The sequence below is a fragment of the Onthophagus taurus genome, chromosome 10, assembly GCF_036711975.1.
Source record: "Onthophagus taurus isolate NC chromosome 10, IU_Otau_3.0, whole genome shotgun sequence".
NCBI classification, from domain to species: domain Eukaryota; kingdom Metazoa; phylum Arthropoda; class Insecta; order Coleoptera; family Scarabaeidae; genus Onthophagus; species Onthophagus taurus.
Genome location: NC_091975.1, coordinates 8,929,719 through 8,954,729, shown reverse-complemented (window position 1 = coordinate 8,954,729; position 25,011 = coordinate 8,929,719). Strand labels below are relative to the sequence as shown.

Here is a 25,011-nt window from a genome sequence, read left to right as displayed (position 1 = left end):
TGATCAATTTTAATACCGAAAGTACTCAATTTTGATATTTCGGTGATTTTCTCTTTTTATCATTAGAAAATCATTATAACTAAACCAAATCTGTTTATGAGTAATGTCCTTTTAGTTCATAATAAACAATTTATTTCAAGTAAACTTTTCTCCATCACCTTTAATTTTTCAGTTATGATCTATTTTAATACCAAAAGTACTAAATTTTGACATTTTGGTGATGCTTTCTTCATCACTAGAAAATCATTATACCTAAACTAAATTTGTTTATGGATGATGTTTTTTTAGTTCATAATAAACAATTTATTCCCAAAAAACCTTTTCTCCATCACCTTTCATCCTTGAGTTATGATCAATTTTAATACCGAAAGTACTCAATTTTGATATTTCGGTGATTTTCTCTTTTTATCATTAGAAAATCATTATAACTAAACCAAATCTGTTTATGAGTAATGTCCTTTTAGTTCATAATAAACAATTTATTTCAAATAAACTTTTCTCCATCACCTTTAATTTTTGAGTTATGATCTATTTTATTACCAAAAGTACTCAATTTTGACATTTTGGTGATTTTTTCTTTATCACTAGAAAATCATTATACCTAAACTAAATTTGTTTATGGATGATGTTTTTTTAGTTCATAATAAACAATTTATTCCTAAAAAACTTTTCTCCATCACCTTTCATCCTTGAGTTATGATCAATTTTAATACCGAAAGTACTCAATTTTGACATTTTGGTGATTTTTTCTTTATCACTAGAAAATCATTATAACTAAACCAAATCTGTTTATGAGTAATGTCCTTTTAATTCATAATAAACAATTTATTTCAAATAAACTTTTCTCCATCACCTTTAATTTTTGAGTTATGATCTATTTTAATACCAAAAGTACTCAATTTTGACATTTTGGTGATTTTTTCTTTATCACTAGAAAATCATTATACCTAAACTAAATTTGTTTATGGATGATGTTTTTTTAGTTCATAATAAACAATTTATTCCTAAAAAACTTTTCTCCATCACCTTTCATCCTTGAGTTATGATCAATTTTAATACCAAAAGTACTCAATTTTGATATTTCGGTGATTTTCTCTTTTTATCATTAGAAAATCATTATAACTAAACCAAATCTGTTTATGAGTAATGTCCTTTTAGTTCATAATAAACAATTTATTTCAAATAAACTTTTCTCCATCACCTTTAATTTTTGAGTTATGATCTATTTTAATACCAAAAGTACTCAATTTTGACATTTTGGTGATTTTTTCTTTATCACTAGAAAATCATTATACCTAAACTAAATTTGTTTATGGATGATGTTTTTTTAGTTGATAATAAACAATTTATTCCTAAAAAACTTTTCTCCATCACCTTTCATCCTTGAGTTATGATCAATTTTAATACCGAAAGTACTCAATTTTGACATTTTGGTGATTTTTTCTTTATCACTAGAAAATCATTATAACTAAACCAAATCTGTTTATGAGTAATGTCCTTTTAGTTCATAATAAACAATTTATTTCAAATAAACTTTTCTCCATCACCTTTAATTTTTGAGTTATGATCTATTTTAAAACCAAAAGCTCTCAATTTTGACATTTTGGTGATTTTTTCTTTATCACTAGATTTATTGTGCTCTACATGTCCCTGCTCTGTGTCGGTTCTTATGTGAATCACCCTGTATAGGTCACTATGTCAATCCATAAATATTTTTAATCTCTCCCTTCTTATACTTACACAAAATCCTAGGCTTTGTGAAATCGATACCTTTTCAACAACATAAACATTACGCAATAAATTTAAATATAACCTTTATTTTTAATTTTATCAAACAAAAATCTTATTACATAGATATTTTACGGAACCACATTAAAAGCTAATTCTTTTTAATAATTTTTTTTTCTTTCTTTTTGTGTACTCGTGTTTCTCTTGGGTTTTTTTACCGCGTGTCTTCTCACCCACACCACACACGTACGAGAATCGATCGATTTTCCAGGGGCTACAGCGCAAATACAATTTTGCTTTCTAGATTCTAGTACGGTAAGGTTCAGTCAAACGTGAACCTTCATACGAAACGGCTCACAACAACATTTTAAATTACATTCTTTTTTGTCACTGATTGCGGTATCAGGTAACAAATATAAAGAAGCACCTGCACTAACAATAAGTTTTTACTTATCACACTTTTAAACACATTATGTGATTCTATTTTTTAATTATTTAGTAAAGATTCTATTTTGGTCGTTTTGATTTAATTAGAATTTTTGTTGCATGTTAATTTTTATCTTGATTTTTCTTTTACGTTGATGAATGAGGTTTTTATTTTGGGTTGGATTTAATTTGCGTGAGTGAAAGTACTCCAATTTTATTTATTTTTGCGGATTTTATTTAAAGTGTCGATTAAATCAGTACAACTTTATCGACGTTTTCTAAAAACGTTTCCATGTTCCCAAATAATAACCGAACCCATCCCTGTGATGATCGTGCTTAGGAACAATGCAGCTTTTGCACGAAATTTAAAAGCTCGCCTAGAGGAGGCGCCTTTAGTAACACGCTCACTCGTTAACATCACCGATACGAATCGGTTTATGTTTCGTTATAGGATTTTAGTGTTAAATTAAAAAAAATTCGATTTCACAACATCAAAAAAGATTCAGCTTGCAAATTAGATTAGGTTAAAATCGTTAAATTAAAAATAGTTTCTCACTTTAGTGTGTAGTTAAAAGAAAACACGTAATTTATATTTTATTATCCCGGATCCATATATCGATTATCTTGGTAGATATTTCCGCTGCGTTCTACGTCACGTAATAAGGTAATCCGTATGCGAAATGTCCCAACCCAGCACCGTCTTAAATGGGCCCAGCGATGGTAACCAAACGGCACAGACGACGATGGTAAGGGGGGTCTTAAAAAGTAGGCTATATTTTTCCGTGTGTCTTGAAAATTTATTGTCGTCGAATCAAAACAAAACTTAAAAAGGGGACAAGTATTTTTATCTAGCACGAAAACTAAATCTATCGATTAAATATCACAAATCGTAATACCAACTATTAGTAGAGATGTTATATAATGGTTATAACTCGAGTACTAAAACTGATGGAAAAAGATGATGTGAATAAAAAATATTCGTTATGCATCAAGAAATCAGAATCCATAATTATTTCATATTTATCTATCACCAGTTTTTAGTGATATGGTATAAATCAAAAATGTCAAATTTGACGATTTTTCTTAATAAAATTAAGTATAGCGTAGGTACTAAAACTGATGGAGAGAGATGTTGTGGATAAAAAATATTATTAATGCATCAAGAAATCATAATTCATATTTATCTATCACCAGTTTTCTAGTGATGTAGCATAAATCACAAAATGTCAAAATTTGACGACCCTTTTTAATAAAATCAAGTACTAAAACTGATGGAGAAAGATGTTGTGGATAAAAAATATTCTAAATGCACCAAGAAATTATAATCCATAATTATTTCATATTTATCTATCACCAGTTTTCTAGTGATGTAGCATAAATCACAAAATGTCAAAATTAGACGATTTTTCTTAATAAAATAAAGTATAACGGAAGTACTAAAACTAATGGAGAAAGACGTTATGAATAAAAACTATTCCTAATGCATCAATAAATCATAATCCATAATTATTTCATATTTATCTATCATCAGCTTTCTAGTGATACAGCATAAATCACGAAATGTCAAAATTTGACGATTTTTCTTAATAAAATCAACTATAACCTAAGACCTAAGTACTAAAACCTTTGATTATATATAATATGGATTGAGCTAACTGAATATATCTACTAACAAAAATGTGGCTCAAGGTGAATAGACGCAGATGGAAAGCGATAATGTGAAAGTGTAACAAAGATAGACATAAAACGGTACTAAACAGACGGGCGCATGCGCACAAAAGTGTCAAACCTCTTCCATTTGACGTTTATCGTTTTGTTGTGTCACAGCCAGTCACACCGTTATGTTTAAAAATGTATTGTTTCGTGTGCAAAGTTCGCGATAATACAGTTTCACATCACCATTTTTTTTTTCTTTTTTCATTTATTAATTTTGTTTTAAATTTACCGCCAAAATTAACGCACGCCCATTATATGTCAGTACGCTTCTATGTCTATCTCGGTTCGATCACCTTGCGCAAGCTATCTCTCTCGTTGGCTCAATCCATATTATATATAATCAAAGACTAAAACTGATGGAGAAAGACGTTATGAACAAAAAATATTACTAATATAGCAAGAAATCATAATCCATAATTATTTCATATTTATCTATCACCAGTTTTCTAGTGATATGGCATAAATCACAAAATGTCAAAATTGGACGATTTGTGTTAATAAAATCAACTACAACCGAAGTACTAAAACTGATGGAGAAAGACGTTATGAACAAAAAATATTCTTAATGCTTCAACAAATCATAATCCATAATTATTTCATATTTATCTGTTATCAGCTTCTAGTGATGCAGCATAAATCACGAAAAATCAAAATTGGACGACTTTTCTTATTAAAATCAACTATAACTCAAGTACTAAAACTGATGGAGAAAGACGTTGTGAATAAAAACTATTCCTAATGCATCAAAAAATCATAATCCATAATTATTTCATATTTATCTATCACCAGTTTTCTAGTGATATGGCATAAATCACAAAATGTCAAAATTGGACGATTTGTGTTAATAAAATCAACTACAACCTAAGTACTAAAACTGATGGAGAAAGACGTTACGAACAAAAAATATTCTTAATGATTCAAGAAATCATAATCCATAATTATTTCATATTTATCTATCATCAGCTTCTAGTGATGCAGCATAAATCACGAAAAATCAAAATTGGACGATTTGTCTTAATAAAATCAACTACAACCTAAGTACTAAAACTGATGGAGAAAGACGTTATGAACAAAAAATATTCTTAATGCTTCAAAAAATCATAATCCATAATTATTTCATATTTATCTATCATCAGCTTCTAGTGATGCAGGATAAATCATGAAAAATCAAAATTGGACGATTTTTCTTATTAAAATCAATTATAACTCAAGTACTAAAACTGATGGAGAAAGACGTTGTGAATAAAAGCTATTCCTAATGCATCAAAAAATCATAATCCATAATTATTTCATATTTATCTATCACCAGTTTTCTCGTGATATGGCATAAATCACAAAATGTCAAAATTGGACGATTTCTCTTCATAAAATCAACTATAACCTAAGTACTAAAACAGATGGAGAAAGACGTTATGAACAAAAAATATTCCTAATGCATCAAAAAATCATAATCCATAATTATTTCATATTTATCTGTCATCAGCTTCTAGTGATGCAGCATAAATCACGAAATGTCAAAATTGGACGATTTTTCTTATTAAAATCAACTATAACCTAAATACTAAAACTGATGGAGCAAGACGTTATGAACAAAAAATATTCCTAACGCATCAAGAAATCATAATCCATAATTATTTCATATTTATCTATCACCAGTTTCCTAGTGATATGGCATAAATCACAAAATGTCAAAATTGGACGATTTCTCTTAATAAAATCAACTATAATCTAAGTACTAAAACTGATGGAGAAAGACGTTATGAACAAAAAATGTTCCTAATGCTTCAAGAAATCATAATCCATAATTATATCATATTTATCTATCACCAGTTTTCTAGTGATATGGCATAAATCACAAAATGTCAAAATTGGACGATTTTTTTTAATAAAATCAACTATAATCTAAGTACTAAAACTGATGGAGAAAGACGTTATGAACAAAAAATGTTCCTAATGCTTCAAGAAATCATAATCCATAATTATATCATATTTATCTATCACCAGTTTTCTAGTGATATGACATAAATCACGAAATGTCAAAATTGGACGATTTTTCTTATTAAAATCAACTATAACCTATGTACTAAAACTGGTGGAGAAAGACGTTATGAACAAAAAATATTCCTAACGCATCAAGAAATCATAATCCATAATTATTTCATATTTATCTATCACCAGTTTCCTAGTGATATGGCATAAATCACAAAATGTCAAAATTGGACGATTTCTCTTAATAAAATCAACTATAATCTAAGTACTAAAACTGATGGAGAAAGACGTTATGAACAAAAAATGTTCCTAATGCTTCAAGAAATCATAATCCATAATTATATCATATTTATCTATCACCAGTTTTCTAGTGATATGACATAAATCACGAAATGTCAAAATTGGACGATTTTTCTTATTAAAATCAACTATAACCTAAGTACTAAAACTGATGGAGAAAGACGTTATGAACAAAAAATATTCCTAACGCATCAAGAAATCATAATCCATAATTATTTCATATTTATCTATCATCAGCTTCTAGTGATGCAGCATAAATCACGAAATGTCAAAATTGGACGATTTTTCTTATTAAAATCAACTATAACCTAAATACTAAAACTGATGGAGCAAGACGTTATGAACAAAAAATATTCCTAACGCATCAAGAAATCATAATCCATAATTATTTCATATTTATCTATCACCAGTTTTCTAGTGATATGGCATAAATCACAAAATGTCAAAATTAAACGATTTTTCTTAATAAAATCAACTATAACTTAAGTACTAAAACTGATGGAGAAAGACGTGTTGAACAAAAAATATTCCTAATGCTTCCAGAAGTCATAATCCATAATTATTTCATATTTATCTATCATTGGCTTCTAGTGATGCAGCATGAATCACATAATGTCAAAATTGATCGATGTTTCTTGATAAAATCAACTATAACACAAGTACTAAAACTGATGGAGAAAAACGGTATGGATAAAAAATATTCCTAATATATCAAGAAATCATAATCCATAATTATTTCATATGTATCTATCACCAGTTTTCTAGTGATATGGCATAAATCACAAAATGTCAAAATTAGACGATTTTTTTTAATAAAATCGACTATAACTTAAGTACTAAAACTGATGGAGAAGATGTTATGAACAAAAAATATTCCTAATGCATCAAGAAATCATTATACAATAGTATACAATGTATACCATACTTAATCTGTAGCTATATGTAATACTAGTTTGAGTACAGTAGTTGTACTCAGTTACTGTTATAATTAAAACCTGGGCTAGTACCTATTTTTTTTTTAATTTATTAACTGTTCCAAGGAACAACATACAAATACTTGTTCCAAAGTATCAGATACAAGTCTCGATTAACGCCTGTAATACCAACCCACTTATCGATTATGTACATAAAAGTTTTTTACGAAATTTAAGGATGAATAATTTAATTCTTAGTAAATAAAAAATTCTTGAATTTTTGTGTATTAAGAACAATAAGATTTTTTTATATTTAAATGTAAGGTCAAACCAACATCAATTCAAGATCCACCTCGACCTCAACTCAATAGAGTCGATAGTCGAGCAAATTTATCTCCAAGAACAGGATATCCCCAACAACAATTTCGCCCAAATCAACAACGTCCACCGTTCCCAGGAACACCACCTCAATTTCCACGACCTCAACTACAAAGAAATCCAAGTTTTGGGCAAGTTAATTCACCACCACCAATCGCCAACATTCGCCCGGGAAGTCCAAACCCAACCGGATTAAGACAACCGCCACCTTTCACTCGACCCCCTTTATCTCCCGGTGCAGGAAGACCTCCAGGTTTATTCCAACAAAAATCCGTACCAAAACCCCCACAAGAAATTATACCAAGAAGTCAAACCCTGGACACCACGACGGAGTTAAACACCGCAAGAAATGCAATGGAGAGTCAAAAAGCGTTGTACGAAGAAGAATCGAAAAATGAGGTTAATAAAAAGTTGTCGAATGAAGGTTTAAATAATACAGGAGTAAAAGTACAAGAAGAAGAAAATTCGACTAAATTAATTATAAACGAAACGAAGTTAGGTGATAAAGGTGGAGAGGTCGAGAGGGACCAAAAAAGTCCTGCATTTGATGATAAAGGGAAATTGAATGATGAGCAAAAAATTTCTACAGAAAAAGTTAAAATTAAATCACCTATTTTTGATGATGAAAAAGTTGCGTTAGAAAAAATTGATGAAAAAGAGAAACCTAATAAAGCTGAGAAATCAGAAAATTTGGAGAAACCAGAAAAGCCAAAAACTCTTCGCCCGGATAGCAGATCATCTCTTGGACGACCAGAAACATTTAAATCAGGTTAATTCTTCAAAAAAAATATCAAATCCAAGGTAGTTTGTTCTACTTTTTCGAAACATTCTAAAATTTTCCTTTTGTTCCAGAAGGCGATAACGATAGTGGTGTTGATGAATCAACCCAAGGAAATGTAAGTTATAACAAATAACATAAAGCAACTAAATCATTTCTTTTTAAATATTAGGATCAATCAAGTAACGGAGATCATAATTCTCCACGTAAATCAACAACTGGTAAACCACCATCAAGAAACGCAGCTTCTCCAACTAAAAGTCGATCAGTTTCGAGAGGTTCGAAATCACCCCATGTAAAAACTCCTGATTCGCCGACTCCAAGTACTCCAGGATCTGTGGATAAAAAGAGTAAGAGCAACATTCGCAGAATTTGGATGTTTTAGGTTGAGCAGAATTTCTGATCAATTTAGTTTAAGTAGCATCATCTTGAAAAATTGACAAAAATACTTTTGTCATATCAGATATGATCCTCGTAAAACCACCTTTCCTTGCTTTTTTACAAGTTTTGGGATGAGCAGAATTATTCATCACTTTAATTCAAACTGCATCGTATTCTTCATCATCTAGAGTAGCAAATGCAGAATGAAAATTATGTTTGACATCTTGTATTTCCCAAAAAATCGAGTCGATTTTTGCAAGATTTGGGTTCAGTACAATTTTTGATCAATTTATTTTAAGTTGCATCCAAGATGGCATATATGGTTAAAAATTCTTTTGACATATCTCATTTTTGAAAATTTTAGGTTGGGCAGAAATTCTGATCAACTTAGTTTGAACTGCATCGCATTCCTTATCAAAATTTTTGTGGCATTTCCAGTTTCTTGTTTCATTTTTGATTATTTTTAGAAGTTCCTATGAATAAAGTCCAAGTTGGTGGTGCGCCATCTCCGAATTTAAAAGAAGTAAAATCGAAGATTGGCTCCCTTCAAAATACCAGTTACAAACCAGGTGGGGGGCAGATTAAAATTGAGAATAAAAAAATTGATCTATCACCAATTTTCTAGTGATATGGCATAAATTACAAAATGTCAAAATTGAATGATTTCTCTTAATAAAATCAACTATAACCTAAGTACTAAAACTGATGGAGAAAGACTTTATGGACAAAAAATATTCCTAATGCTTGAAGAAATCATAATCCATAATTATTTCATATTTATCTATCATTGGCTTCTAGTGATGCAGCATAAATCACAAAATGTCAAAATTGGACGATTTTTCTTAATAAAATCAACTATAACACAAGTACTAAAACTGATGGAGAATAACGTTATAGATAAAAAACATTCCTAATGCATCAATAAATCATAATCCATAATTATTTCATATTTATCTATCATTAGTTTCTAGTGATACAGCATAAATCACGAAATATCAAAATTGGACGATTTTTCTTATAAAATCAACTATAACTCAAGTACTAAAACTGATGGAGAAAAACGTTATGGATAAAAAATATTCCTAATATATCAAGAAATCATAATCCATAATTATATCATATTTATCTATCACCAGTTTTCTAGTGATATGACATAAATCACAAAATGTCAAAATTGGACGATTTCTCTTAATACAATCAACTATAACATAAGTACTAAAACTGATGGAGAAAGACTTTATGGACAAAAAATATTCCTAATGCTTCAAGAAATCATAATCCATAATTATTTCATATTTATCTATCATTGGCTTCTAGTGATGCAGCATAAATCACAAGATGTCAAAATTGATCGATGTTTCTTGATAAAATCAACTATAACACAAGTATTAAAACTGATGGAGAAAGACGTTATGAACAAAAAATATTCCTAATATATCAAGCAATCATAATCCATAATTATATCATATTTATCTATCACCAGTTTTCTAGTGATATAACATAAATCACAAAATGTCAAAATTGGACGATTTTTCTTATAAAATCAACTATAACTCAAGTACTAAAACTGATGGAGAAAAACGTTATAGATAAAAAACATTCCTAATGCATCAATAAATCATAATCCATAATTATGTCATATTTATCTATCATCAGCTTCTAGTGATGCAGCATAAATCACGAAATGTCCAAATTGGACAATTTTTCTTAATAAAATCAACTATAACACAAGTACTAAAACTGATGGAGAATATCGTTATAGATAAAAAATATTCCTAATGCATCAATAAATCATAATCCATAATTATTTCATATTTATCTATCATTGGCTTCTAGTGATGCAGCATAAATCACAAAATGTCAAAATTGATCGATGTTTCTTGATAAAACCAACTATAACACAAGTACTAAAACTGATGGAGAAAGACGTTATGAACAAAAAATATTCCTAATATATCAAGCAATCATAATCCATAATTATATCATATTTATCTATCACCAGTTTTCTAGTGATATAACACAAATCACAAAATGTCAAAATTGGACGATTTTTCTTATAAAATCAACTATAACTCAAGTACTAAAACTGATGGAGAAAAACGTTATAGATAAAAAACATTCCTAATGCATCAATAAATCATAATCCATAATTATGTCATATTTATCTATCATCAGCTTCTAGTGATGCAGCATAAATCACAAAATGTCAAAATTGATCGATGTTTCTTGATAAAATCAACTATAACACAAGTACTAAAACTGATGGAGAAAAACGTTATGGATAAAAAATATTCCTAATGCATCAATAAATCATAATCCATAATTATTTCATATTTATCTATCATTAGCTTTTAGTGATACAGCATAAATCACGAAATGTCAAAATTGGACGATTTTTCTTATAAAATCAACTATAACTTAAGTACTAAAACTGATGGAGAAAGACGTTATGAACAAAAAATATTCCTAATATATCAAGCAATCATAATCCATAATTATATCATATTTATCTATCACCAGTTTTCTAGTGATATAACATAAATCACAAAATGTCAAAATTGGACGATTTTTCTTAATAAAATCAACTATAACACAAGTACAAAAACTGATGGAGAAAAACGTTATAGATAAAAAACATTCCTAATGCATCAATAAATCATAATCCATAATTATGTCATATTTATCTATCATCAACTTCTAGTGATGCAGCATAAATCACGAAATGTCAAAATTGGACGATTTTTCTTATAAAATCAACTATAACTTAAGTACTAAAACTGATGGAGAAAGACGTTATGAACAAAAAATATTCCTAATATATCAAGCAATCATAATCCATAATTATATCATATTTATCTATCACCAGTTTTCTAGTGATACAACATAAATCACAAAATGTCAAAATTGGACGATTTTTCTTAATAAAATCAACTATAACACAAGTACAAAAACTGATGGAGAAAAACGTTATAGATAAAAAACATTCCTAATGCATCAATAAATCATAATCCACAATTATGTCATATTTATCTATCATCAGCTTCTAGTGATGCAGCATAAATCACAAAATGTCAAAATTGGACGATTTTTCTGAATAAAATCTATAACCTAAGTACTAAAACTGATGGAGAAGATTTTATGAACAAAATATATTCCTAATGCATCAAGAAATCATTATACAATAGTATTCAATGTATACCATACTTAATCTGTAGCTGTATGTAATACTAGTTTGGGTACAGTAGTTGTACTCAGTAACTGTTACAATTAAAACCTGGGCTAGTACCTATTTATTTTTTAAATTTATGAACTATTCCAAGAAACAACATACAAATACTTGTTCCAAAGTATCAGATACAAGTCTCGATTAACGCCTCTAATACCAACCCACTTATCGATTATGTACATAAAAGTTTTTTACGAAATCAATTATTTTAATTCAAACTGCATCGTATTCTTCATCATCTAGAGCAGCAAATGCAGAATAAAAATTATGTTTGACATCTTGTATTTCCCAAAAAATCGAGTCGATTTTTGCAAGATTTGGGTTTAGCATGGTTAAAAATTCTTTTGACATATCCCATTTTTGAAAATTTTAGGTTGGGCAGAAATTCTGATTAACTTAATTTGAACTGCATCGCATTCTTTATCAAAATTTTTGCGGCATTTCCAGTTTCTTGTTTCATTTTTGATTATTTTTGTTTTGTTTTTAGAAGTTCCTATGAATAAAGTCCAAGTTGGTGGTGCGCCATCTCCGAATTTAAAAGAAGTAAAATCGAAGATTGGCTCCCTTCAAAATACCAGTTACAAACCAGGTGGGGGGCAGATTAAAATTGAGAATAAAAAAATTGATCTATCAAAGGCCCATTCGAAAATAGCGGCTAAAAACGATACTTATGTTCCAGGAGGTGGTGAAAAGAAGGTACGTCGAAACGAAACTTTAAAAGAATAATAATAAGGAGAAATCTGGTAAAAAAAGTTATTTTTAAAAGCACTTAATAAGCTTATTGTTAGATACAAAACACTTCTTTAATAAATTCTTATTAATGTTAATGATTGTTGATTTTAGTTGATTTTTATTTGTGCAGATTGAGCATCGAAAATTGAATTGGAACGCATCGTCGAAGATCGGATCTTTGGATAATACAACTCATAAGCCGAAAGGGGGCGATAAAAAGATCGAATCGATGAAATTGGATTTCAAAGACAAGGCAAAACCAAAAGTAGGTTCCAAAGACAATATGAAATACCAACCGGGTGGTGGTGATGTTAAGGTAATTATTTGAACCGGAAGCTCCTCAATAAAAACGAGCTCTAAAAGAAATCATTTTTTCTGAGATGAAGCATGCGGAATGCTGAAAGAAATAAAACTAACATCAACCATAACCTAATTTAAACCATAGATATAATTTTTTTATTGGTTATGAATGATTTTTTTTTTGTAAAATTAAATGTGTGCATGTGTAACAATTTGGTTAAATATAGTTTTGTTTAACAAATTCGTTTAGACTGCTTGTGAGAAGGTCAACAAAAAATTGGATTCGGTTAGACGCGAAGAAGTAAGTTTTGTTTTATTTTTAATGTAAAAATTGCACTCATTAAAACATTTTTGCACGATTTTGGTCAATTTTAATGTTAACGTCTTGAATTTATTTGCAAAATTATTGTGAAAAGTATTTCATCGAAAACTTCTAGTATTCAATTTTCTGGCAGATGTGGAAAATATCTCCAGGCTGATTCTGTCAAAATTTCCAAGGCCAAACCTGGCACAGTTTTTGGAAATGGCCTATAATATTAAGCGGGTAGAGTCGGTTGTTGCAAAAATAACTTAATGTTGTTTGGCATTCCTGAATAAAGAGATGAGGATCTTGCTCTTACAATAAGCCTCATAGATACACAGTTGAAAATCATTGGTGTTTCTTGGTCAGGTTTAGGACACACGATACAGTGCGAACACCACATAGATAAAAAAGCGCCAGAATTAATTTCAAGTCGTTACAAGATTAGAAATACTTTTATCATAATAATTAAGTTACAAAATAGGTCATTTTGCGTCGGTCAGAAAGATAAATAAACGATCAGAATGACTTTCTGCTCTGGATTTTGGATTCATTAGGGTCCTTCCAGCCATTTTACCTTCGGAGATTCCTCCTCTGCAGATGTCGGTGTTACTTATTCTCATGTTCAGTAAGTGCTTCTGTAGATGCAAGTGTCCAGTGATTAGACCTATGACCAAACGTAGGTTCTTTCTGGACAACCTCATAAATAAATCTGTTCGTTTTGGTTAAGGGTACATCAGAGCCTCCTTGGCTTGGCGACATCCTGGTGTCCTGTCCCAGTACTTTAAAAACTGCTTACGTGTTTCCTCTTTTTGAAGCTCTATTAAAGACATTATTGTTGGGGCAATGAATGGTTCTGGCGACGTCCTGCAGCTTTCCTTGCCAGTTTGTCCACCATGTCATGAAGCTTATTTCCCGAATGACCCTTTGTTCAGCAGATCGTAATCTCGGAGAGGGCTTGTCTGCAATCAGAATATATTATAATTTTTTTGTTACTAATTTTACTTTAATTTTTGTTACAGTTTACGGCGCTGTAAGTTAACATTGCAGGGTATATCCACAGGGATATTTTGGGTGTTAAACCCCAGGAGGTTCCAACGATCTTTCTGCACTGAGCGAACCTTATTTATCTTACCTTCCATGTGCAGTCTCCAAGTCAGTGTTTTATCCAGGGTTAACCCTAGCGCAAGGGAACTTTGCAAAATCAGGGCGCTCCCAGCCTTTTTTTCCTTGTGAAGAGGACCATCTCTGTTTTATTCGTTATCTCAACACCAGCGTTCGATAATTCTCAGTCCAGCCTGCATTCGGTCACATAGGACGTTTTCGAACTTCCCGTGAACCAAAACGGCTAGATTGAACGATAGATAGAACGTTGAATTTTTCAGCAGAGAGTTGTCTTATAAGGCTGTCCAGGGTGAGATTCCACAGCAGGGGTGGAATCTCTTCTTTTATTGTCGGTATTATTATCGTTATTAGCATCAATTACACTATGGACCTCATTGGTCTATATGATTTTGGATTAGTGTAATCTCTCCTCCCAGGCTTGGGGATGAAGACTACCTTTACTTCTCTCCAGGATAAGGGAACATAGCGGAATGCTAAACACCCTTTGTATATTTTTAGTATGTGTAGTAGTAATTCCGCCATACACCACTCCGGCAGATTTAAATGATGAGAAGAACTGTATGGCCCAGCCAACTCTGGTTTCAGTCACCACAAGATTGGCTCTACCTTTGGATTCCATACAGGTTCTTCTTCCCATATCCGGTTCTTGGTAAAGGTACACCCTGTAAATGAGAGGTCATTATTGCCGTCCAAGTCTTTTAGGATTCCTATAGTCTCCTGTGAGTCATTGATGAACACTTTTGCTAGCCTCAATAGACGGTGTGTCCTCACAGATTTTTTGCCAAGCTAATTTCTTCCTCTGTCTTAAAGTTTTTTTATGATTTATAATTCTTTTCTCGATTTTTTTGCTTTGTTAAATGTTTTTACTACCTGCCTTTTGAGGTGTACTAGCTCAGTGTTCCACCACGAATTGGTGTAGCACTCCTTAATGGATAGGATTTCTTATATGATCTTATGATGTGGCGATTGATCAAGGAAATATGTAGTATCCAACCCTTCCACCCCATCAAAATTATCTATCTTTATGGTATCCATCGCCTCCGAGATAAGTATTTAACCCTATCCCTACCCCAATCCTCCTTTTCACTTCTTTCCACTAGACGCTAAGTCCTCTGTTGGAAGGCCTGCATCTTCAGGAAGATAGACAGACGCTATTGTTATTGTTTTCGTAGTTCCCTTTACCGTAGCTACGTCACTGATTGCCAGTTGAGGTAACAGGTGTTCCTTTATGCTTCTTGGTACGTAGATCATTTGATGGTTTGCTAAAAATAAACCCGTTTCCGCAAGGAAATAATAAAAACTCATAAAAAAATTAGATAAAATTTAAAAGTTAAAGGCACACATAGACAGCTATGCTGTCCATCCACGCCAAAATCTCAATGCTCTTTTAAATCAGTTCAGGGGCAGCACAATCAGGTGCCGTGTACCTTCAGTGATGACCCTATAACACAAACAGGCCTTGTGGATGTATCTGCAAGATTTCATGTTCAGCCATTTTAACTGCTTAAAACTAAAAGAACATGATCATATTTCCTCAGGCCAAAAATGAAACGAATGCACGAGTTTTGAAGCTTTTGAATTTTTCCCTGATGCCTGGAATCCAGAAAAGCCCCGTATATGCTGTCACAGTAATTGAAGTGTGACAATACCAGAGAGTTGCATAAATTTTTTTTTGTGCCAGGCGATTAGAGTAAATCAATTTTAACGCTCGACTTATCAACTGATTAGTGTGTTCCCTAAAGCTCAACGCCTCATCCATGACCAGTCCGAGGTTCTTGACAGACTTACTCAATGGAATCGGAGTATCTCCTATCGACAGGCGATAAAATCCGTTAATACATTTCTCTTTTAACTTCGGGGGCCCAAACAAAATGATCTGGGTCTTATTAGTGTTTATCTTAATGCCATGCATGTCACGCTTGAACTTATTGAAGCTTTCATCAAACTGACCTTTAGAAAAGGACAGATCAATCTGAGTATCATCTGCCTTTAAGGTAATTTTTGAAAAAAGCTAATGAGACAGAATCAAGCCTGATATGGTCAAGAATTTATTACCAGAACGTCCGTGGTCTTCGTTCCAAGACGACCACTTCCTCAATTAATTCATACGCCTTATCGTCGGATATTATCTGGCTAACCGAAACCTTTCTCAACAGTACTATATCTGACAGGGAGCTGCTCAATTCATCATATTCTATACATCGCTTATTCTGGAAATATAAGAAATTTCTTGAATAGGGGAGCATGCACGCCTTACCCAGAGAACGCTTTCCTCTTTGGTACAAACGCTCTACCATTAGAGTTGTTAAAGAGAAGCTACGTTTTCACAAAAAATGGAAATTCTCAGGTCATCACAATGATTACTTGAATTCGAAAAAGGGTTCTGCGTCTGGCATGCCAGCATCCATGATTTCTGCTGATGGATCGACTGTGAACTCGGGTCCTGATATCTCATCTGCGTTTGGAGAGTACTTCTCGTCGGTTTTTGTAGATGGCATCATCGATCGTTCAGCGATTCCCGGTGGCGCGGGTGTTTCACCTTGGTTTTCTGCGGTTCTTAACATTCTGTCACATCTTGACAAGTCATCTAGCCCAGGTCCAGATGGTATTCCTTCGCCCTTCCTAAAGGAGTTTGCTAGTGAACTGTCTTCACCCCTGTTTTTAATTTTTTCGAAGACATTTCCTACCAAGTGGAAGACGGCTTTCGTCGTCCCAATTTTTATATTCGGCGACAAGCAGTTGGTTTCAAATTACCGCCCGATTTCTATTCTCTCGGCTATTCCCAAGGTTTTTGAGAAAATTGTCCAGGAATACTTTAGCCAGTCGATTACTCACTCTTTTATTCATGAACAACACGGTTTCTTGTCCGGACGATCAACTGAGGCTAATTTGGTATCCTACGTTAATTTTATTCATTCTGCCCTAAATGAAAATTCTCAAGTCGATGCTATTTACACAGATTATTCTAAAGCTTTCGACAAGATTGACCATACAATTCTTGTTCAAAAACTCTCTTCCTTTAACATCCCAAATGGCATTGTTCACTGGATTATATCATATTTATCAGATAGAAGTGAGGCAGTCAAGGTTGGTAGCTTTCTATCCGGTTATAAGTCCATCTCTTCCGGTGTGCCTCAAGGCAGCCATCTTGGACCAACATTATTTTTAATTTATATTAATGATATTGCTTCCTGCTTTAAGTTTTCCAAATTCCTGCTGTATGCAGATGATAATAGAGCTATTGCGTCCATTGACAGAGTGAAGGATCTTGGTATTACTCTTGATTCCAAACTGCGATTCCACCTTCATATCGACCTTATGGTGAAAAAAGCATTACGTAACTTGGGGTTCGTTATCAGAATAAGCAGAAATTTCACCAATGTTACCTGTATAAAGTCCCTTTATATGGCATTTGTAAACAGTGTATTAAGCTATGGTTCTGTGGTGTGGAGTCCCATGTACGCTGTCTATCGTGATCGCATCGAAGCCATTCAACGTCGCTTTATTCGTCACTTGGCGTATAAATATTATCTTCCGTACTGCGATTACGACAGACGCTGTATGGTTTTCAACCTATTGCCTCTAAGGCAACGGCGACTCTTGTCTAACCTGATATTTCTTTTCAAAATTGTTAACGGCATGCTGGATGTCCATTGGAGTCAGTTGCAATATATATCATCCACTATATTGTTCAGAGCAGTTTCACAGCTATGTCCTTCTCTGAAACCAGACTGATTCACTGGAACAATGCGCTCAATCTTCAGAAACTCCGTCAATTGTTTAACTATCTTTTCCAATACTTTTGATAAGGAACACAAAATGCTTATGGGTCTTAGGCATGAGTATTCGTTTGGACTTGCTATGTATCAGGTATCACAATGGACTGTTTCCATATTGAAGGGAAAACACCTTCTAATAGACAAGTATTAATAATATTTGTTATATGAGGTAAGATTACAGGACAAGTCATTTTGATGTTATATTATGTAATTCAGCTAAAATATCACTCTCGGACACCAACCTAAATCAGAAAACAAAATTTTGCCTTACCAAAATCATTAATCAAATTATCAACCCTGCAATGGATAGAACATTGAGCTTCCAAGAAGAAATTATTTAGTTCGTCGCCGTTTTTTATGTGTTGTGGAAGGGAATGAACCTTACATTGTAATAAATTGTTTTTTCGCAACACTCTCCATGGGTTAATACAATTCTGTATAGCATGAGTAATGTAAGCACTTAATAGCGGTATTTACAAGATTTCTTAATTCTTTATAGTTGGTCCAATCAGACTGACAGGGACAGGGATCCTTGGCAGAAGTTATTCTCACACCGGGGGGCATATATGTCAATAGCAAGATACTTGGAGAGCCAATAAATGACGTTTTAGGTGGTTTTTAAATGTCACAAGGTGATGAATATTACGGATCTCAGTAGGTAGACTATTCCAAAGGGTTATTGCCTGCACAGCAAACGATTTATGGTAAATCTCGGTAGTATGGGTCGGGAACATAAGCACAGAGTCTAACTGAGATCTAGTGGGTAAACCATGCGACGACAAGCGTTGAAATATACAATATAGATACCTTGGTGTTTGATTGTGAAGAACAGTATATAACATAGTTAATATACGAAAGGTCAGGATATGCCGTGTCAGCATAATCTATATGGAGGAAAATCAGGGAGAAACAAAGATTACGACAGATCATGGGAGGAAGGAAGCATGGAGACTTTTCAGTGAGTGGAAACAATGATAAACCTTTCTGCAAACGGATTGAATTTGAGGTTTCCAGGACATTGTAGAATCCATAACCACCCCAAGGTTTCTAACCGTGTCTGACAGCTGAATAATGTCTCCGTCAAGCATTAAGTGAATGGATGAGAAATCATTCAGCTTTGCCAGTAAAGGTCGACTGCCAAACGCAATTGCTTGAGTTTTAGCAGTATTTAATTTAAGGCCATAACGTTTGGACCAATCCAAAATATTGGAAAGGTCATGATTAAGACGTGCAATTGCTTCCGGAAAATCATCAATAGTTGTCGTAGTGTAAATTTGGAGGTCATCAGCATACACATGATAGTTACAAGAAATGCAGTGGGTGACGACATTAATAAAGTCTGTGCAAGTTAAATTCTTGTAAATACTCTTGAACTTGTAGAGCGCTCGAGAGCTTTAGATAGAACAGATAAAATGGAGATAGGGCGATAGAAATGATCTTGTGAGCTGTCATTTTCAAGTCTTTATCCATGGTAACACCTCACAGATTTCTCAGGAGATCGTTATCTCGTCTACTTTGATGGTTACGTTTAGAATTATGATTTCATTGCTAAACTTGTCCATTTTGAGACCCATGCAAGTTGATCTTGTAAACCCTTGTCGATGTGATTGAAGAAATTATTTTTGGCGCATTAAATCTTAATCAAATTTGCTTTAAAATGCTTCTTATTTCATCGTTATATCTCAATTCATTTTTGAGATACGATTTTTTAAAGTGTGTAACAATCAAATATGCTGAGTTGGGTTTAAAAAATAATAACAACCATGTCTATGGAAATTAAGAAATTATTTTTGGCGCATTAAATCTTAATCAAATTTGCTTTAAAATGCTTCTTATTTCATCGTTATATCTCAATTCGTTTTTGAGATACGATTTTTTAAAGTGTGTAACAATCAAATATGCTGAGTTGGGTTTAAAAAATAATAACAACCACGTTTATGGAAATTAATAAATTATTTTTGGCACATTAAATCTTAATCAAATTTGCTTTAAAATGCTTTTTATTTCATCGTTATATCTCAATTCGTTTTTGAGACACGACTTTTTAAAGTGTGTAACAATCAAATATGCTGAGTCGGGTTTAAAAAATAATAACAACCATGTCTATGGAAATTAAGAAATTATTTTTGGCGCATTAAATCTTAATCAAATTTGCTTTAAAATGCTTCTTATTTCATCGTTATATCTCAATTCGTTTTTGAGATACGATTTTTTAAAGTGTGTAACAATCAAATATGCTGAGTTGGGTTTAAAAAATAATAACAACCACGTTTATGGAAATTAATAAATTATTTTTGGCACATTAAATCTTAATCAAATTTGCTTTAAAATGCTTTTTATTTCATCGTTATATCTCAATTCGTTTTTGAGACACGACTTTTTAAAGTGTGTAACAATCAAATATGCTGAGTTGGGTTTAAAAAATAATAACAACCATGTTTATGGAAATTAAGAAATTATTTTTGGCACATTAAATCTTAATCAAATTTTCTTTAAAATGCTTCTTATTTCATCGTTATATCTCAATTCGTTTTTGAGATACGATTTTTTAAAGTGTGTAACAATCAAATATGCTGAGTTGGGTTTAAAAAATAATAACAACCATGTCTATGGAAATTAAGAAATTATTTTTGGCACATTAAATCTTAATCAAATTTACTTTAAAATGCTTCTTATTTCATCGTTATATCTCAATTCGTTTTTGAGATACGATTTTTTAAAGTGTGTAACAATCAAATATGCTGAGTTGGGTTTAAAAAATAATAACAACCATGTCTATGGAAATTAAGAAATTATTTTTGGAACATTAAATCTTTATCAAATTTGCTTTAAAATGCTTCTTATTTCATCGTTATATCTCAATTCGTTTTTGAGATACGATTTTTTAAAGTGTGTAACAATCAAATATGCTGAGTTGGGTTTAAAAAATAATAACAACCATGTCTATGGAAATTAAGAAATTATTTTTGGCACATTAAATCTTAATCAAATTTGCTTTAAAATGCTTCTTATTTCATCGTTATATCTCAATTCGTTTTTGAGATACGATTTTTTAAAATGTGTAACAATCAAATATGCTGAGTTGGGTTTAAAAAATAATAACAACCATGTCTATGGAAATTAAGAAATTATTTTTGGCACATTAAATCTTAATCAAATTTGCTTTAAAATGCTTCTTATTTCATCGTTATATCTCAATTCGTTTTTGAGATACGATTTTTTAAAATGTGTAACAATCAAATATGCTGAGTTGGGTTTAAAAAATAATAACAACCATGTCTATGGAAATTAAGAAATTATTTTTGGTACATTAAATCTTAATCAAATTTACTTTAAAATGCTTCTTATTTCATCGTTATATCTCAATTCGTTTTTGAGATACGATTTTTTAAAGTGTGTAACAATCAAATATGCTGAGTTGGGTTTAAAAAATAATAACAACCATGTCTATGGAAATTAAGAAATTATTTTTGGCACATTAAATCTTAATCAAATTTACTTTAAAATGCTTTTTATTTCATCGTTATATCTCAATTTGTTTTTGAGATACGATTTTTAAAGTGTGTAACAATCAAATATGCTGAGTTGGGTTTAAAAAATAATAACAACCATGTCTATGGAAATTAAGAAATTATTTTTGGCACATTAAATCTCAATCAAATTTGCTTTAAAATGCTTCTTATTTCATCGTTATATCTCAATTCGTTTTTGAGATACGATTTTTTAAAGTATGTAATAATCAAATATGCTGAGTTGGGTTTAAAAAATAATAACAACCATGTCTATGGAAATTAAGAAATTATTTTCGGCACATTAAATCTTAATCAAATTTACTTTAAAATGCTTTTTATTTCATTGTTATAGTTACGTTTAGAAGTATGATTTCATTGTTAAATTTGTCCATTTTGAGACCCATGCAAGCTGATCTTGTAAGCTCTCGTCGATGTGATTGGCCAGTTTTCAAAGGCTTCTGAATCAGTATCAACTTTGTTTTCTTTGAATCTTAGCCATTCTTGGTTTCAGTTGTCCAAAATTTGACGTTATCTCATCTTTGTTGAATGATTCATCCTTTTTGTTTTGCTAATTGCAGTTCTACCCTGTTTATGTCTTCCAATATTCTGTGGAAGAATTTATCGTAGATACGTATCTCGAGTTTCTTAGTAAGAATCTGATATGCTGCGCTCTAGACATCCTGCAGAAAAGGCTGGGTTTTTGGGATCACTTCGTTGAAGGGTCGTTGTATATTTGATGTTTTATATGGATTGGCCACCTTCTATAATAGTCATCGTAATAATTTTGATTTATTTGTGGTGTTTTTAAGCTTTGTCATTAGTTTGATTTTGTTATTAATTCAGTTTGTATTTAATTTAGTTTTTTAGTGAATGCTTAATTATGCTTAAATAATAAAAAAATTAATTATATCATTTTTTTTTAAACTTAGATTGAGACGAAAAAGTTGGACATCAAAGCTAAAAGCAAAGTAAACTCTTTGGATAACGTTAAACACAGACCCGGTGGTGGTGATAAGAAAATTTTCGACGACAAAGAGTATCTTCGCCAAAAATCGGGGACATCCGGCGATCATAACTCCTTGAATGGCTCACAGGTAAGCAGGAGAAGAACCCAACAAGAATTCGTAATCGTTCATTTAGTGCCTATGATTCTTTGGAATAGCAATTCTAGGTCGAGATGTGAAAGACGAGGATAAAATTAATTATTAAAGGGTTCAAAATTTTTTTTTTTTCCAGGCACCTTTACAATTTTTATTAAAGTCGTTTTAATGATTATATTTTTCTAAAAAGGTAAAAATAAAAACGTTTAGGGAATTATTAGATTATTTTTATTTAAAAAGAATTAACTAAAAAAGCATGGTTATTAAACTAATTCGTAACTTTTTCTCTTTGTATTAGGAAATCCCCATAATTTTACCAAAATAAGAATTAAAAAAAATCCTGGATAATAATTATTTATTTGGTACGTTTAGTTTAATTACTAAACTTAAAACTAATACATTAATTACTAATAACTAATTAAATTGTTAACATATAAATTAATAACAAAGAAATTCTGGGTGAATTAATTTTTTGATTTAAACTGTTTTTGTGATAGAGTTCATTGCCATCACAAGATGCTGCTGAGCCAATTTCAGATGAAAATCTCAACAGAGAGTAGATGCAGAACCACGTCGCTTTAATTTTAGTTCTTTTTTATTAATAAAATATATCAAGCATTGCCGTTTTTTGTGTCTCACCACGATTGTGTAACAATAGTATATTGTTTTATATGGGAGAGAAGCAGTGCTTTTTATGGCGTGGTCTGTCGCTTAGCGACGAACGCAGTGAGTCGCTAATGACAGATGAGCCGTTAAAATTGTGGCGTGTCCGACAGTTTGCCGGACGAACGAAGTGAGTCCGGCAATGACGGACCAGCCACAAACGAATCTGCTTCTCTTCCGAATAAAACATAGTATTTTTTCTTCAAACGTTGCAAATAATACGGCGCTAAAGTGAAATGTTCTTCAACGTTATGGCGCTAAAGTGAAATTTACTTTAGCGCCATAACGCTGAAGTACTTTTTTGCTATGTTGATCTTAGCAACCGTCGTTATGCAACAATGACTTACTTCTACCGCGAGTAAACACGACAACAAAGTTGTCATTTAATGACGTTTGAAGAAAAAAATGTTTTTATTTTATTTTGCATGCACCCTAACACGAATATTTGAAACATTTTTTTCTTTTTAAACAATGCATATCGACACTTCTTTAATTTTAGTTTAATTAATAAGTTATTTAAACAATTTTATTATCACCAAAATAAATATAAAATATAATAATCGATTTTTAATTAAATTAATTTCTTCTTTTTTAATAGATATTCGTATTATTTTTGTAATATGAGTTTTCATTGTAAATAGTAGCGTTTTTTACTGGAATTAATCTTTGATGGATTACGTGGACCTTTTTTTAAATACTTAAATAACAAATAGAATGGTATTAAAATATATCTACACTTATCAACAAAAAAAAAAATAAATAAATGTACCATTACAGTTTATAAAATTGCGTAATCTAAATAAATTATACTAAATAGTTATGTTTTCGTAGTTTTTATTCGACACCGAAACAAAAAAATAAATGCACAAACGCAGCAAATAGAAGCACAATTAGCGAGCTTACGTAAGTATCATAACCACTTTATTGCTTTTCAATTCAATAATGATTTAAAATTAACAAACAATAAACAATTTGAATTATAATCGAATTTTCTTTTCAAATTTTTAGCCTGCGAGTCCTTTGAAGGAATATTATTCCCCAGAAGTGAACATCATCTCACCAACTCAAGACAAAATGACCATCTTACAAACTGTACAAGTTTCGACGAAGAAATTCGATAAAAATCAAGTTAGATCTACACCTCGATTAACGAGAACGCAATCTTTAAGAAATAAAAAATCATCGACTCCCAGAAATAATGAATCATCTTCCAAAATACCGTGGAGGTTTTAATTTCAACAAAACAATAATAAAAATAAATTAGTAGAAATTGTCTTAAAACGTAGGATGGGTTAAAGAATGTATTAGAAATCACAAAATTATCTAAAGTTAATTATTTGTAGATTAATCATAAAAGGCACGTAAATAAACATAATTTGGAATTTTTTCTTTTTTTATGATGAGATTTAAAAAATAATAAATAAACATTAAATAATAACCAAATTTGCTTTAAAATGCTTCTTATTTCATCGTTATATCTCAATTCGTTTTTGAGATACGATTTTTTAAAGTATGTAACAATCAAATATGCTGAGTTGGGTTTAAAAAATAATAACAACCATGTCTATGGAAATTAAGAAATTATTTTTGGCACATTAAATCTTAATCAAATTTTCTTTAAAATGCTTCTTATTTCATCGTTATATCTCAATTCGTTTTTGAG

The 25,011-nt window shown here is 31.3% G+C and overlaps 1 protein-coding gene across 1 annotated transcript; it reads left to right on the top strand.

Annotated features, from left to right (window-relative positions):
• Nucleotides 1-2,065: 2,065 nt before the first annotated feature.
• LOC111428885 (microtubule-associated protein tau) lies at nt 2,066-24,736 on the top strand. Its single transcript, XM_071199140.1, has 10 exons — nt 2,066-2,134; nt 2,786-2,900; nt 7,398-8,220; nt 8,304-8,347; nt 8,402-8,579; nt 12,324-12,532; nt 12,699-12,884; nt 13,119-13,169; nt 22,515-22,679; nt 24,357-24,736. The coding sequence occupies exons 2-10, from the start codon at nt 2,835-2,837 to the stop codon at nt 24,579-24,581; spliced, it is 1,947 nt and encodes a 648-aa protein (XP_071055241.1). The 5' UTR covers nt 2,066-2,134; nt 2,786-2,834; the 3' UTR covers nt 24,582-24,736.
• Nucleotides 24,737-25,011: the final 275 nt, after the last annotated feature.

What these genes read in the sequence shown, in the direction of transcription:
- LOC111428885 (XM_071199140.1), top strand. Translation starts at nt 2,835, where the DNA reads ATGTCCCAACCCAGCACCGTCTTAAATGGGCCCAGCGATGGTAACCAA. An exon ending in AGGATCTGTGGATAAAAAGA is followed by an intron (nt 8,580 to 12,323) that starts GTAAGAGCAACA and finishes TTTTGTTTTTAG; the next exon opens with AAGTTCCTATGAATAAAGTC. An exon ending in ATTCGGTTAGACGCGAAGAA is followed by an intron (nt 13,170 to 22,514) that starts GTAAGTTTTGTT and finishes TTTTAAACTTAG; the next exon opens with ATTGAGACGAAAAAGTTGGA.